This window comes from Motacilla alba, chromosome 8 (assembly GCF_015832195.1).
Source record: "Motacilla alba alba isolate MOTALB_02 chromosome 8, Motacilla_alba_V1.0_pri, whole genome shotgun sequence".
NCBI classification, from domain to species: domain Eukaryota; kingdom Metazoa; phylum Chordata; class Aves; order Passeriformes; family Motacillidae; genus Motacilla; species Motacilla alba.
In genome coordinates, this window is record NC_052023.1 from 5,765,126 (window position 1) to 5,781,606 (window position 16,481).

The following is a 16,481-nucleotide window of genomic DNA, read 5'->3' on the forward strand; positions in this document are numbered from 1 at the left end:
GATCAGAAGGGACTGCAGAGTGCTCAGCATCATGTGAATAACATGAGGATTTCCTGATGGGAATCAGCTCCAGCCTCTGCACACTGATTTGATACCTGAAAGCACCACACACCACATGCAACCAACCCCTGCACAGTGCCCCGAAGCACCAGCAAGGGCTGAATTTCCTGTGTCTGCCACTTGTTTCAAGCTCCATCCCAGATGCACAGAATTCCTTGAGCCTGGGCTGTTGGGCTGATCTGTGGATGCTCAGCAGATGTTTTCTGCACACCCAGCAACCCGAGGGCCTCCTGCATCTGATCTGCACAGCCAGCAGCACTGCACAAATGGCTGGATTCTGACAGCTCCACCGGCAAGGAGGGTGGAAGGAAACCCAGGAAACCTGGGCCACAAAGCAGCACCTTCCAGGGAGAAACTGAGGCACTGTCCTGCAGTCACAATCGGCACAGCGCAAGGGATTACCTCTAAATCCAGACCATAGCTGCAGGAATGATGCAAAGCCTGGCTTCCCAGGTACTTTTCTTTGTCACTATCAAAACACTTCTTTCTGTGCTAAGAAACAGATGTTATATCCAAAACACGAGCATTTTTGTTTGTTTTTCTAAATACTGATGGGAATAAATGCGCTACTTTAAAAATGGCTGCAGATACACACCTGAATGTTTCTTTGGACAAGTTTAACCTTCAGTCCTCATCCTCAGAAGGCAGATTTTAAGGATTTTATTTTTCTCCTCCTAACAACACACATATTTTGTGGAAAATTCCCAATGTTGTCAAAACCTTAAAAGTTAAAGTGACAAACCTCTGCACAGCTTATTATAAAACTTATTTTGTAAAAATGTCCTGAAAGAGTTCTGGGAAAAATTAGAGCAACAGACCATTTTCCTAGTAATTCAGATTAATGAGGCATGCCAATTAAAACTGAAGATGAGTAAGACATACAATTTTTGGCCCATCAAGGTGGACAGACTGCCAGTAATGTCTTTGCTCCAGCAATGGTAAATGTCTTTTGAAAACTATTTTAACTTAACTTTAAGCCAATTTCATGCTAACTGCTAAGATTTTGTTCAGATGAAACATTCTCTCCAGCCTATTTATTATTAGTTCCAACAGTATTTTTGAAACAAACTGCCAAGTTTGCTGCCCCTGCACACATATTGTTACTCTCTGGAAAATAAACACAGTTTTAAAAACCTAAAAGCAAATGGTCTTTCATTTCAGCATATCTCAAAGCTCTCTCTTGTGCTATCTACACCAGCTAATAAGACTTGTTCTGCACGTAACTCCCAGGTAACTAAATGGATACAAACATGCTCAGAACTAGATTTGTCTCCACAAAAACCTCCCTGAATGACCCAGCAGAGTTGTAAAAAGGCCGTAGGTCCCATCACCACCTCAGTGCTGCACTGTGGGTCTGACACACAGCTCTTCCTTGCCTGTTGAGCCTGGGTGGCTCTGACAGGTAACAATCCATGGCTGGGGGAGTGCTCTGAAGCAGAATTCACCCTTTCCCCTGCAGAATTTACTCCAGCAGTGCCTGCTACTCACGCCTGTATTCAGCTCCGAGCCTCAGCATCAGCCGGATGGGGAACACCTTGGCCCAGGGAGTCTCCCACTTCTGGATGAGGATGCCAAACAGGTAGGGTGGGGTTGGGAGCACCAGGTCCTGCAGGGACTGATAGGTCGCTGCAACATACAAGAATCCTCCGTGTTCTTTGCTTCCAAGAAAGCTCTGGCTGAAAAAGGAGTGTCCCAGGTTGCCAACAATGTTACCTATGGGAAAAAAAAAAAAGACTTCATTACTTCACTGAATTGAGAGCTGTATCAAGAATGTCAGGAGCTTTTCAGAAGGGAAAAAAAAAAATCCATGTTAAATTCACTTTTCTTCCCAGAACATTAATGGGTATTAACCACACCTGAAATAATGGGGCAACCACAGCTGCTCTGGGCAACATGTGCCAGGCTGTCACTGCCCTTTCAGGATACCACAGGAGAGTTCAGGCCAGTATTGATGCTAAACTGGTACCTGAAACCTCCCCCTGGCACTACAGACACATCCACACAAAGCCTTTTTAAATATTAAAAATATTAAAGGGACTTCCACTGCAGAAGCTGCTGTTGCTTGAACTAAACTTTTGGATTCAGCTGCAGTTTAAGGAGGGATGTGCATCTGGTCAAACAATTAGTGTCCCCCAGTTGTCCTTCCATTTTGGCAAACCACTGGGGTGCCTGCTCAGACATGTATTGAAGATCTGGGTCATTTCAAGAATTACACAAAAGACTGTTTATTTCATTAGTACACTTAATGTAAAACGCAACTGAGAGAGACACAGGGGAGAAACATCACTAATTTTTATTCACATTTTTACTCTTTGATGCTTCTGATTTCCAAAAATGTTTACACTCAAATGGCTGAATGAATCTGAATGTTGATTAGGTTATTATAGCATCCAACACAGCATTTAACACTGAAGCAAAGAACCATGGTGTGATTCCTTTTATCAAATGACAACAACAGCATGCAAATAATGTACAGAACAGCTGATCACAATTCTCCATAGGAAGATGTGAATATTAATAGTGCTGATTTGCTCTCAATGAAAAAGACAATTTCAGAAAGCGTGGTGTGCTTGATCACACCACTCATGAGGAATTGCATGGGACTGAGGTACTCAGGCAGACCTCCTGGGCTTCTGGAGCAATCCTGGACTTTCCCACCTGCAGGCAGAGACTGCTAAGTGGGAGTTTCAGCTCCTTCACCACCTGATAACAGAGTGTTTGTAGCTGAACTCAAGGCGATGATGTGCACATCGCCATCTGCACATCCACTGGACGCTACCTGGAGAGTTTCTTCCTTTTATACACATGATACACACACAGACAAATGCCAGGTTTTAAGTAAGTAAAAATATGAGTCACAGAAGTGATACTTTGACATCCTCAGTAATACAAGTTATAACAACACAGCTATTCCAGCCCTCCCTCTGGAGATGTGGCCATGCTGCTTTGCACCTCTCCAGGCCACCTTGGCACAATCAGCACTCAGTATTGTCCTTCACATTACCTTGGGTGCTCCAGCTTTACATGTAGTGACTGGCAGGTCTGTAAGCAAAAGGCTCCTTTTATACTCCAACTAACAAATAAGCTCAAGGGGTTCTTGGTTTTTCAAATTTCAGGCCCCCTTTGTGGATATTTTTTTTTTTCTGTACTCACAAATGCTGCACAAAGTTGTTAGATTCCCTGCTAGGAGGTGACAGCTTTGGCAGCCTAGCATCCCATAGCAGGGTGAGGCTCATTCAGAGTTGCCACTGCCCTGCAAAGCCAACCTGTAATTTTACAGATACACACAGTCCAAAGCTGACATGATCACCCAGATCAAACTCCAGAACTCTTAGAGTGGCTACAATTTCTCAGCTGAGCATACCTGGTCAAACTACCATGAATCACAGAGCCACATCAAATGTCAGCTGCTGAGAATCCCTGCTCCTGCCCATGTGCAAATGCAGCTCTGTCAGCTGTGCTGGGACACTAGTGCCTGCTCAGTGAAACACCAATGTGGGCATCCTGCTAGTGAGTGCAAACCAGTGTATCCACTGGTGTTCATGAGAAAGATTTTCACTTATCTAAAATAGCTGCTGGCACTCGTTTGCTTTTGCAGTTTCCACCTACCCTCACTAATCGCCTCTTCTTCATTTATACTTCCTTTTCCCCTTCCCATCTGTTCTTACCCAAATAAAGCTACAGGCCTGATAATAAAGTTACTTGGTGAGGTTCTCAGTTCCAACAACATGATCACAATAATCCTTTTTACCCTTCAAGTGTATAACGTGTATGAACTGCCAAACTGCACTGAGTTCTGCCCCCTTTTCCGTGTATTTTCTGTGTGCGAGAGGCCAGGCAAAGTGCAGCTGTACAATCCTGTATGGATCTGAGACGTGTGGCACTGCCCACTGGAATGACAAAGCAACCAGACATTTCCACTTGAGACTGGTGCCAAGTGCTGCAGCAGAAGGGGATGACTACTTATTTTTTCTGTTTCAGGAGACGGAGCCTCAAGGCTCACACGCCTGGGATGCCTTAATAATAATTTTTCAGCCAACGGAAACGTGGAAAAAACCCTCAGAGTTGAATCTGCAACTCAGCTGTTCAGCCTTTTCCTTCCATAACCCACAGCATCATAAATTACTCCTTCTGACACAAGCAGCTTGCACAGTGCAGGATCCAAGAGGCTGCCACCACTTTAAGAGGACAAATTACTGGGATTAGGAAGCTGTGCTGCAATTCATTATTTATAACAGCTTAAGAGTCTGGATGTGGACAGCATGGGAAGAAGCAAGTGTTTTCCTACACAGTACTTTAGTGCCCTTTTCAGTCAGCACAACCAAGTCAAAAAGCCTCTTTGGGCTTGTCCCTCAAACATTTCTGCCCTGACCAGGAGCTGTCAGTCCTTCCTGCCCTGTCTCTGAAGGTGATTCCAAGCCAAGGCCCCACTGAGAAGTTGCTATTCCCAGCCTGACATTGCCAAACCAAACCCACTGCACCATTACACATTTTAAGCACAGAACTGTTTCAGAGGCTTGTAGAGAAAGTGTAGGCGTCAGAAAAACCTTCAAAAATAACTATCCTTTGCAAAAGCATGTAATTTAATTTAAAACATATCACAACTTCCTTTCTAATGAGGCAATCTCAGAGTGAGCAGAAAGGTGCCTTTCCATATATTAAGTTCCAGCACCTGACATTATTTAGGAAGTGCTTTAAGTGTGCATGATGCATCTAAAGTAGTTCTGCGGGAGGTCAGTACTTATTCTCTTCTCAATTATACTGGGTTATCCTTGACTTTAAATCTTAAGCATCCCTGCAAAGTTGTCTAGAAAAAAAAAAAAAAAGCTTTTATCCATAGTGTTTTGAATTCTTCACTTAGATATCTTTCCATGATGAGCAATGTGCTTTGTATAGCAGTTTGGCAATCCCTTCTGGCCTCAAAACAGTCTATACCAGGAAAGGTAGATGAGGAAAAAAAAAGATTCCTGCATTTGTTTATTGCCCTCAATCAGTAGTGAAGCCAGCTAGGTACTTTTAGCAAATAACAGTGAGGTTAAATTCTTAATGCATGCTTCCCATCTTTTGGTTAATTCCAAGTCAAAAAAAGGTAACGGCATCCAGACTCAGGCAAGGCATTCATTTGTGGCTTGGGGAATTCCATCCCGAACAGCCAGGAACTGCCATGTTCCAAACTCTGCTGGCATCCTGAAAACCCCAGCACCCCAGTCCTGCAGCAGGAGATGCAAAGCAATATTCACCTGTGAACAATCTTGCCAGATGGATTTTCTTCAAGAGCAAATGAGCACATTTCCTTTGGAAAAGGAACACAAACCCCATCACTCCAAGAGCCACAAAGAGCCACAGAAGAGCCAAGACCATGAATGTACCTTGATGTCCCAACACATCTGTAGCAGATTCCAACACTGAGAAAAACTGTATCATTTCCACATTCAAAGTTCTGGCCATGGTCAGCATCTCTTTATTAGAACACATCAGAAAGCAATTTGGAAAGAACTTACTCCTATTGCCAAGGGCCATAATGCCTCACTTACTACCATCGAGAGCAGCAGCTGCCAGCATCCAAAACTTTCTCAGGCTACTCTGTGGCAGTCTTCCTAACGTCACTCACCCACCTCATATGAAGTTTGATTTTCTCCCCACCTTTCCACAGACCAAGTTCAGGGGTGAATTACTTGGTTAACCTGTTCTCTGTTCAGAACACCTACATGGGCTTCTTTACAGATCTACTATTAACTACCACAACACTTAATTAAAACCATGCTGAGTAAAAAATGCACAAACTGTGTCTGGGGTAGACCCACCCTCACAAGGAATATCCCCAAAAAGCAGGGTGACCACAGAGCCATTTCAGGCAGTTGCCAGATTTACATTTCCACTACAAAAGTAACAGTAGCTTTTATTGTCTTCCAGCACAGAGCTGATGCACTAGGGCATCTCTGGCAGCACTACATTAACACATGCAACTGCCTCAAAGTACCCATTCAGACGGACAGAAGTCCTCATTTTCCCATTCACTGCCAGGCTTATAGCCAACAGACAAGGATAATCATGGGATTACTACTACAGCAGTGCAACTACTACAACCACAACAGAAATCATTAGCTTCCAATTTCAAAACAAGAAAAGCAACACAGCAGGGAGCTTGATGACAGAGGGGCCAGAGGAAAAGTAAAGTGATGAAAAGTGAGCAGCAATAAATACCTGCCTTAACTGACTTTATTTTTTATAACTCACATGCATACAGTCTACAGTGAAAAATACTGTTTCTTCCTTCAAAATCTCTCTGCTGCCATCCTACCAGAGCCAGCCTGCAAACAACACCCAGCACAGAGGGCAGGACTCTGCCTCCAGAACAAGTTATCCCTTCAGGGAAGTGGAAACATCTGGGAAGAGGCACGAGTACATACAAGTACTTTGTGCTTCTGGGCTTGAGCACAGAATTCAAGCTCCTAAATTCATGTGACTCATGAAGAAATCATTTGCTATGGATTGGGCTTTAATCCAACAAACAAAAAGGGGTGCTGTGTTTTCCCGCTGAAAACAAGACCAAGAAATCTAAAATCACTTCAAAGCAATATCAACAACATTAAAAGTAATTCTTGTTTCCATTCCAATAAAAAGTACTGTATGTGCCTTTTTATTTTATTACTGTTTTCAAGAAAACTTATACTAAAGGCAATAAATAAAAAACATCCACAGAATTTACTTCCATTTCCTGATACAGAATATATTTAAGCCAATGTATTATATCATGAAAAATGAAATGGTGAGGCAGGCTGTTAAATAGTCTCTAAATTCTACTGGGAATTCTTGTTTGCTCAAAATGTCTAAATCATCTCATTGCCAGGAGAGGTGCAGTACCTCTGAAATGAACAGCTTGGAAAGCATGGCTCCACCTACAAGAGCAGAACTGCTAACCACTTCCAAGGGATTACAGACACCAAACTGAAACCCCTACAGCATCATCACCTCCTCTCTGCCTGAATAATGTTTAAAGCAGCCAAGTTACAAATATGCTAACAGATCCTTCTGCCTCTCAAACAACGCGTGCCTTGGAAGAAAAAAAGGATGGATGTTGAAAGAACATTCCCAAGTGCTTTGGGAATTCATCAAGGTGCACTGTCTACAAAACCTGCAGGCATTATGCAGTAACTGAAGGTGTCTGTCTACTCATCCTTCATGCCTGAAACACAACACACAGCAGATCCTACCAAAAAAAAAAAACACAGTGGAATTCTTCAACAGCAACATTCGGTTTCTGATTAACAACTGTACAATAGTAAGTAGCTCTTTGCACCAGTGGAATTGTAGGATATCAAATTACTACCACTACAGTACTAAAAAAGAATTCCAAATACATTATGTAGGAGTTATAAATTATGTATTTCTGTAGGGTAATTATACAGAACTTCATAGCAATATACACACCAAGCTGGATTTATATCTGCAATATACATATATACACATTTATATACACATGCTTGCCATTTTTCATATCTATCTCCCTCTGAATAACATCATTATAAGACAAAGAAAATGAACTGAGGTTTAGAACAGTAGTTGTTTGCCATGCACACAAGATCCATTATAGCATGAGATAACAATACATTCTGAACCTGGCAACCTCTCTGGACAAGCTGACCTTTATTGTACAAAGATATTTTAGGAAACAAATATCTTTCATTATTTTATTAAAGTACTGGATTCAATCACTCCAAAGGCATTAAAAATGATAAGCAGAACCTTCTGTAAATGTATTTTCAGTGTATAACCTTAATGTGATCCAATTTCACCTCTGGAAAACAAGCTTTATCTTCTGATGAGTGGAACCAAATACTAGCATATTTCCTTATGCAAGGATTTTTGAATTCTAAGGTCCAACAATAATACCTAGAAGTGGAAGCCTATTTACTTAGTAAATGTAAAATGTGCAATGATTTATATAAAAATCTTGCTATGATTTATATAAAAATCTTGCAGTCAAGATACAAAAATTCAAAATTCAGGGATAATTTCTGAAATGCTCTACAGTTCATTCTCAGCACACATATACATATATTATTTTAAAATATAAATAGGATCTCCATAATGTAGTAACAGACACAGGCAGTATGAGAATCAAACTTCCGAACTACCCAGTCAGGAGATATTGAACATCCTATCCACAAGAATTCTCAACATTTTCTTTCTGGCTGGAAGATCTTCGGAGCAGCTCCCCAGGTTAGCAGCATTTTATCTGATGACGTGACTACAACACTGGGTACTAACAACCAACAACTCGTCCCCTTATCAGCTCTGAGCCTTATTCTCTTTTTATATTTTTGTTTTTTTCAAAAGATACCATTTGCTGTGACAAAAACGTATCTGACCCTGTATGATTTTTAACATTTTGAACAGAGAGCATTCCTACCTGCTAAGGCATCCCGGTAAAGTTGCACAAAATGGTTAAAGATATCCTTAGGCAAACATTTCTCATCAGGCAAACACTGCAGGAGAATGACGATCTCTGACTGCCCCACCGCGTGCATGCCTTTCGTGGTGAAACACCAGCACTTCCTGTTCACATCTGCACAGATGGAAACATGGATCAGCAGAGCAGAATTGCAAAAAGGATGCCTAAATTTCACTGCAGGAAGACAGCTCTTGCAAGGAGCAGTTTTACAGCACGTATTGTTGTGTTATCTGTCACATAGACAAATTACGTCCTACATCTGTTACCGTGAGGGCAAGCACATCCAAAACAAGAGCAGCTCAGTAATTCCCAGTTTACAGCAAGGAAGAGCCAGAGTATTACAGCTCCCAGTCAGATTTTGGGATTAACACCATAGAGCAGACTTTTAGCAGTTTCTGTACTCAAATGAAAGGACTGAAGGAGCCTAGGAACAGGCCAGGCTGTTGGCTGTGCGTACCATGATCCTGACAGCTAAAACCATTTCCAGCAGTGATATCTTGCTTAATATGGAGAGCTGGATGTCAGGTGTCTCCAGGAGATTTCACTGTGTTGTTCTGCTTCACAGGGATGTTAGTAACGATACATGCTCTGAGCTTCATTTCTTGAGAATACTAAGTTGTTGAAATAAAGCCTCTGTCTATAATATATTATCTTTTTATACATATGTAAAACATTGTACTGCAATCCAAGAGATGCTGAAAGGTTTATAAACAATTTCATAACACAAAACTGTCCTTCCCAATTTCTCCATCGTGTTTCTATCCAGCAGAGATCAGCTGAGGAACTGGCATGAGAAGCCACCCATGTGCCTCCCCACTCCTCCCTCAGCACAGGTGCACACAGGCACAGGACAGAAAGGGACAGAAGAGGTGCACAGGGGCATGGAACCTCTGCACTGTTATGGGAGCCCATCTGCTTTTTCCAGAATGGGATGACAGGGGAATAAGTGAAGCAACCAAAGGAAAATGGGTGATAAAATACCCTGCCCTACTAAGCTCTGAAGGGGACATTGATCTCCAAACCTCAGACTGGAGGCTCCATCAGACCAGTTCCTATTTTCTACATAAAATTATCTGTACTGATACCTACATCACCAGAAAAGGGCCTTTTGGCATTTAACTTAATATGGCTCAATACGAAGTTTTCAACCTGTACACATTTTCTGAGACTATTCTACCAAATAAAAATGCTGCTGTTCCTACTAATAATCTAGATAACATTTCCCTTCTAGACTAAGATCTACTTAATAATAAACACTTACAGTTTACTATTTTTACCATGGACAGCAAATTAGCATTTAAAACAAATACTAGAGGGTCAGGGCCACCATCCTCCAGCTGCTGCATGACAGAGATCTGAGAAGGTCTCTCTTCCACAGCATAGTCTACAAAAGAAACAAACACAATGAAATCCATAAATTGCTGCTACAGACTGTACATTATAAACAGATAACCCAACTTCCAATTCTTTTTACAGTTTTGACCTTTTAGAGAAAAACTTATTTAAGTATTGCTGGTTTAAGTGATTGTTTCCTAGACTGGTATTTTCAAACTTCAACAGAATTTGAGATAGCCTCTGTACATTCTTTAGAAAGGTGCAGCTTGTTTCAGAAAAATAACTATTTTTCAGTATCAACTAGAGGAGAAAACTGAAATCAAATTGAAAAATGTGTCACAATGTCATCTGAAATCCCAAATGACTAAGAAGAACTGTTACTTAAATCACAGTAAGGCTGAAGGGCATCAGTCCCAGACTACCATAAACAGCAAACACAGGATGGAACAGATCTGAAATTAAATGCTGCTCACATTTTGGTTTTGACACTATTCTGAAATAAAAGGTTACTTCCAACTTAACATTAGAAACGCAATGTGTCAGCAAAATATCTAATAGGAATAAAACAACCAAAGAAGAGAAAATAAGTTCATTCCAGGGATGTATCAAAGGATGCCATGAATCAGACTGTGGAAAGCAATTTCACATAAACAAATACACATTTTCTAATATTTTCAAAATTAGTTTTTAATTTTCTGAAGCTTCCTCAATTTGGATCCTTTATAAAGGGATATCACAATGACTAAAAGCTGCACTGTGGGCCATGATGTGCAATAGTGCTGTTGAATGCAGTGCTTGGGGATGCCTCAGACAGAGCCCATGTTCCAACAGAATTTCAGAGAAGGGAAGCATGAATATTCAAAAGGCTAATTAAAACCTATCTCTGTTTGAAACATTCCCCACAGTCCGATTAGTAAAGAAATTAGCACATGTTTCTGGACTGTAGTTAATTTTTTGCTTCGTGTTTTACTTGTTACAGGAATTTCATTGCAAGGTGGGGCTCTTCCTGGATGCAAATAGGGACCAATTGTGCAAAGGAGTGGCCCAACATTTACCCATGAGTGGTTACTGAGAATTCCTTCCAATACTCAGCACACTGCCAGCATCTTATTTTTAAAATAAACACAGTAGCCACTAGGTTATTGCATCTGGTAAGCATAAAAGCCGGCTGCCAAATTATACTCTCACCTCCTTTTACTCCAGTGGAGATGAGAATTGGAGGAAGACCATCTTCAGGAATCAGATTCATTGCACTGCCAACAGGACTGCCAACCTGAGTTATATTTCCCGAGAATACAGAGGCATTATCAGTCTACAAGAAGCAAACAACAAGGAAGGACAACATTAAAACAGTAATAATGATAAAAACGTAAGAGCTGGCTGGATAAATTATTATAGATGTAGGTGAAGGAGTCTGTGTCTGCTGGAAAAACAGAGGCACCAAGTAATTTGGCTCTGTAGCAGCAGATGATCATGTGATGACTCCTGTATATGAACTATTGCTACAAAATCTGCTCAGAGCCTGCACCTCCCTTCTCTAACATCATACCATTTCTTCACTAAATCTTAATGCATCTATGCCCATTTGAACTTCCTGCAGAGTCTCAATTCCACTTACATGGGGTATGATGAACTTAACATTATTAACTTTATCTGCACTTTCCTGCATGCATAATTTTGTGACAGAATATTCTTCTGATCCACACTCTGACAATCGTCTTGTTTCAAACTCTTTACTGACCATGACTCACCTTTTTTAAAGCATGTGTTACACAAATATCCTTCACACACCAGCTGTACAGCCAAATAGCTGGAAGCCACACAGACAACAAATATTCTTAATGCTTTGCCCCAAAACTCTTCATTTCACTTAAAAAGATATGGTTGTTTCAGCACTCTGCAAACATTCAAATAAGGACAACACTTGCTATGCAACATACTAAGACAAGCCTGAGCAGATTTCCTGCATCAGTCTTACTGCAGTCACCACAGCAACTCACAGACCACTCACAACCAAGGCAAACACAGGATTTTGAATGCCAAACACTCCCTTACTTCTGCTGATGAAGTGTTGTTGGCCATGGGCTTTGATGGATCATGAGACACTGCTAAGGTTCCCGTGGAAGTTGTCCCAGCCACTGTCAGCTTTGCTGCATCGGCAACTTCTCCATTGGGTAAAATCCCATCAGCAAACCAAACACGCCTTTGTTCTCTAGGCTGAGCCACTGGAGAGAATGTAAAAAAACCAGCATTTAACATCTCACAGCAACCCTGGCTAGGAAATTGGAAAATCTGAGTATAAAACAGCAAAACGGAAAAAATAAATATAAAAATGTGGATTGGAAGGAACTTAAGACATCACCTAGTGCATTCCCTATGGCAGCATCATGTACAGACACAACCACTGAGAACAGTTTACATGTCCTGAAAAACCTGATGTCCCTGCTGAGGGCAGGAATAACTCACTGGCATTAGCCATTATTTGGAATGGATGAAGTGCAGATATTCTTTCCAAATTCTTACTACAGGTAAACTGAAAGAAAAAGGAATGGTTCTTACCTTCTGCTCCAGGATGCTTCAGAACTCCCACAGGTACCATGACAGTGGGAGGCGGGGAGCTCAGGGCGCCCGAGGCCTGAGCCTGCTGCAAAGGAGGGATAGTAGAACAGTATTCAGCAGGATTGTTAGGGTTAGGGCTCTGGCTTGAGGCACTCATCATGTTCTCCCAGGCTTGAGCTAAAGCAAACAAAGAACAAGAGCCATGAACACAGAGGAAGGTATCTAACAGTCCAAAACACTATGTTAAGTTTTAGCTGTCAGTATTGACCCTGCCACCTCCCAAAGACCATTCCCTCCGTGTAACAGCCCAGGAGACTGCAATAAAGCTAAAAAAACACAAGGAGAAACTGCACCGGCCCTACGCAATAAAAGTATCAGTCCAAAAAGAAGTATTTTCTGAAAAGGGTTAAAATACACTTTGACTTGAGTGATGCTTAGTTCCTCATGCTTCATTTTGTTTCTTCTTCAAAGATTTAATTGAAAATAGTCAATGTGTACATAAATAAATAAATGTGTATATATATATATCACAATGCATGGAGAAATAGACATTTTTACTACAAATGTTTCATAACCCACAGAATACTTGAGCAGACTTAGCTTTCATTTATGATAAAAAGCATCCTGCATTTCTTTGTGTCCAGGGCAGTTGTGTACAGATCAACAACTTTTATTCTTAACTGCAAAAAAACCCTTATGCTATTAATTTGGAAGGCATTACTTGAGCCTTAATTCAACTGGCCAAAAAATAACACATAAATCTTCTTTGTCATCAACATCTATCATAAGAAGATCTCCTCCAGTGAGTAAACCAGACTATCTCCACAGTGCTACTTCTTTTCACCTCTAAGGAAGGCTTGTAGCAAGATGCCAGAAAATTCATATGTGTGTTACAAATAAATGCATTCTTTGAGTATGAGCCAGGCACAATTATCATGGCACCTAAGCTCTCAGAGCATGTACATCCTTGGGTGCCTTCAGCTGCAAACTGTTAGAAAACCAAGGTGGAAATAAGAAAAAGACCAAAAAAAAGGCCAAACAGAACTCAACAGAACATAAACCCTCCTGCTTCCCCCCATCAACCTGCAAAACCAATAGCGAAATGCTTGTCAATGAAAAATGTATTGGCATTCCAGTTGAGAAAATTACTTGAACCAAAGCACTTTTTTAAACAGCAATTCTATACCAGTTACAGTAAAAGTCCTGAAAGAAGAAAGTATTGAAAATGTACAAAGTTACATGTCCAGGGCTCCTTTATTAGAAAAATAAAAGAGCATTCTTAAAACATTTACATGGAGAAAACTGCCAAGTCAGCACATCTACCAACCGAAAATACACTAAAAATAGTATTGGAAACTGACGAAACACATAGCCTAGCCATGGAAACGTGCCAGAAAACACACAACCCTCCCCTCACACCCCAGTCAAACACAAACCAGGTTCTGAGCAATCAAGTGAAATAATAACTGCTTTTACAGTTCCTACCCCTGCTTCCAGACTGTGCAAAGATTAATGCTTAACCTGCTGCACTGACAGGGACAAAAGCCCCAAAAGCTGTATTGACAAAGAAACTGGAAGGATCAGGAGGGGTGGTTTTCTATCAGGCTACAGGTGAACTAACCCAAAGCATCACCACAAAGCACTGCAGCAGGGACAGGAACAGAGGGAGACAGGGCAAGCACAGCACTGGCCTGGAAGGAACCAGGCACTGTTTGCTGCCATTAATGTGCATCTGCCCTGGCAACAGGATAGAGAGGCTTTCAAATGAAATCATTATAATATGATCAGCTTTATTGTGTCTTTTTAAAACAACACTTTGATTTCAACAAAATATTTACAGATTCTTCCCTTCCCCCAGATGAAAATCAATCCTACCCACCACGACAGAGCCAGTTGTCTTTTGCTAAGTGTATTTGTAATTCCTTGTTATTGTACACCTTGAAATGTGTTCATTTCTCCATCTCAAAATGTAACAGTTTACTACCCCTTCAACATCATTACTAGTTTTCAATTTCTAAATATTATAACCTATGATTTTCTGTCACCTTACACATTTGGCTTAGAGTAAAGAATTATTAATAATTAAAACGTACCACTGCACAGCAATTAATGTTTAATATTTTTGAAGCATTTCATCTTTTTGAATTTTTTTCTGAGAAAATTATATTCCTGTTTAATAACAGATACTGTCTACTTTTATATTCTCATCTCAGACTAAGCACTCAGTTACTATCAACCAAACCTGAACCAATACTCAACTTCTTTGGAGAAAAAATAAAGCTATGACCATAAGTTTAGTTTAGATGTTCCAACAACAAAGTAAGAGATCTTTCTGAAAACAGCCCAAATAATCCACTATGCAGTAATATGTAATGATAATGCCAAAATTACTTTCTGTGATGCTGACACAAACCACAATTTTCCTAGCTAATTCTTGGTTAGAATCTCTGCTAAAAGTCTCCAAAGTTTAGCTAAAAAATTGCAGCAATGGATATTCCATGATAAACCATCCTGATAATTACTGAACAGTAATCCTAACAGTTAAAATGTCCATTTAGAGCCTGAATTTCTCTGACTTCTCATTCTACCTTGTATATGTTAGAATGCACCTGTCAGACCTTCCTCTACCACTGAATTCACTTCTGGCATCAAGTTTCAGTGATCCAGATATATATTTATACCCCAGGACCAGGATACCCATTCACTTTCCCACTAATAAGCCAAAATGTCTGGAATTTCTCACGATGAGACAGGTTATCTCATGAATTAAGCATCCACATGGTTCCTCTGTCAACCTAATCCAATTTCTCTGCCTTCTCAATTCAAGACAGAATTGAACATTGAGTCTTCCAGCAGCAGCTGTCCCAGCATCATGGGGATAACTCAGCTGGACAGATCACCACCCAGAGGTAACTGCCAGTGTGGGAAGTTCTGGAGAATTTCACAGGCCTCAAGGGAGTGCTCTGTGTTTGCCCATATTTATAGCACAGCTCTGAAGTGCTAATACAGTAAAGAACAACACACAAAATACACTCCACAGCCTGCTGGTCAAAACCAGAGTTTTTCCTTACACCAAGCAGAGGTGACAGAACTCCTACCAACTCCACATGTGAACTTCAGAACTACTTGTGACCTCTCTCCTGCGTCTCATGTTCTCACCAGGCTTTTAGCCACAGCACCACCCTGGGGCGGACATTCTGCAGGAATGTGTGAATGTAACCATCTAAGCTCAGCTGCCCACATTTGGGGACCTGTATTTAGACAAGACCTCCTAGTCTACCATCAAGGAGTCAAGAAGAGGAGCTGAATTAATTTGTGGATAAATATTACTTTCCCAGTCTCCTACAGTGCATGATCTAGAACAGGCACAACTGCATTACTCTACTCTTTGGCATTCCATCTAAATGTGGAGCAGGTTATCTACTCAGGCAACAAAGGATACAGAGTACACTTCTAAATCAACCCCAAAGTCACAGTTTTTGCAATCATGGTAGAGCCCTCCCACATGAAAGCTTTCAAACTCACTGCAACCTTACCAGTTCTTCTACCCTTCACAGGGATTCCACACCAGCCCCTCAAGCACCTTTACTGTTTCAGAATACTTACCCATACAAATGAAGTATTTTGATATTTTTCCTTTCAAATGCCCTCACTGCAGCTCCACACAAAGCCAGTGAGGTGCCGCATCTCGGGTTCCCTGCCCACTCACCATTCATCAGCACTGAGTGGCAGATCACACACACTCTGGCTTCCTTTCGGTCCATGTAGAGCAGCTTGCACTTCAGGCTACAGCACGCGGCACAAAACACCTGGAACACAGGGGAACTGCTCAGGGGTGTGCACAATTGTGGGACAAACTGATGGATCTGCACAACTGAGTGTCTGCAGAGCTCTTGAAATGCAAAATACAGAGGTAAAAAAAAATTCAGTATTTTCCCATTAAAGCCACAGATACCAATACCTACCCAGAGTGCCTGTACTACTAATCCTGATGATTATTTTGTGGAACACATAAACACATTTTGTCCTGATACTGCACTGTGGTGTTGTTAAAATTTGTTTGGCATAAATT

At 41.1% G+C, this 16,481-nt stretch overlaps 1 protein-coding gene across 3 annotated transcripts in view; it reads right to left on the reverse strand.

Moving 5' to 3' along the window:
• Positions 1–16,481, reverse strand: part of ZFYVE9 (zinc finger FYVE-type containing 9) — a 55,388-nt gene that overhangs the window by 10,389 nt on the left and 28,518 nt on the right. For all 3 annotated transcript variants that reach the window (XM_038144036.1, XM_038144037.1, XM_038144035.1), the window contains 7 exons: positions 16,119–16,218; positions 12,410–12,586; positions 11,906–12,075; positions 11,039–11,162; positions 9,777–9,899; positions 8,474–8,629; positions 1,549–1,773 (listed from right to left, as the gene is read on the reverse strand). In XM_038144036.1, coding sequence (XP_037999964.1) covers positions 1,549–1,773; positions 8,474–8,629; positions 9,777–9,899; positions 11,039–11,162; positions 11,906–12,075; positions 12,410–12,586; positions 16,119–16,218 — 1,075 coding nt within the window. The remainder of the gene's footprint in view (positions 1–1,548; positions 1,774–8,473; positions 8,630–9,776; positions 9,900–11,038; positions 11,163–11,905; positions 12,076–12,409; positions 12,587–16,118; positions 16,219–16,481) is intronic.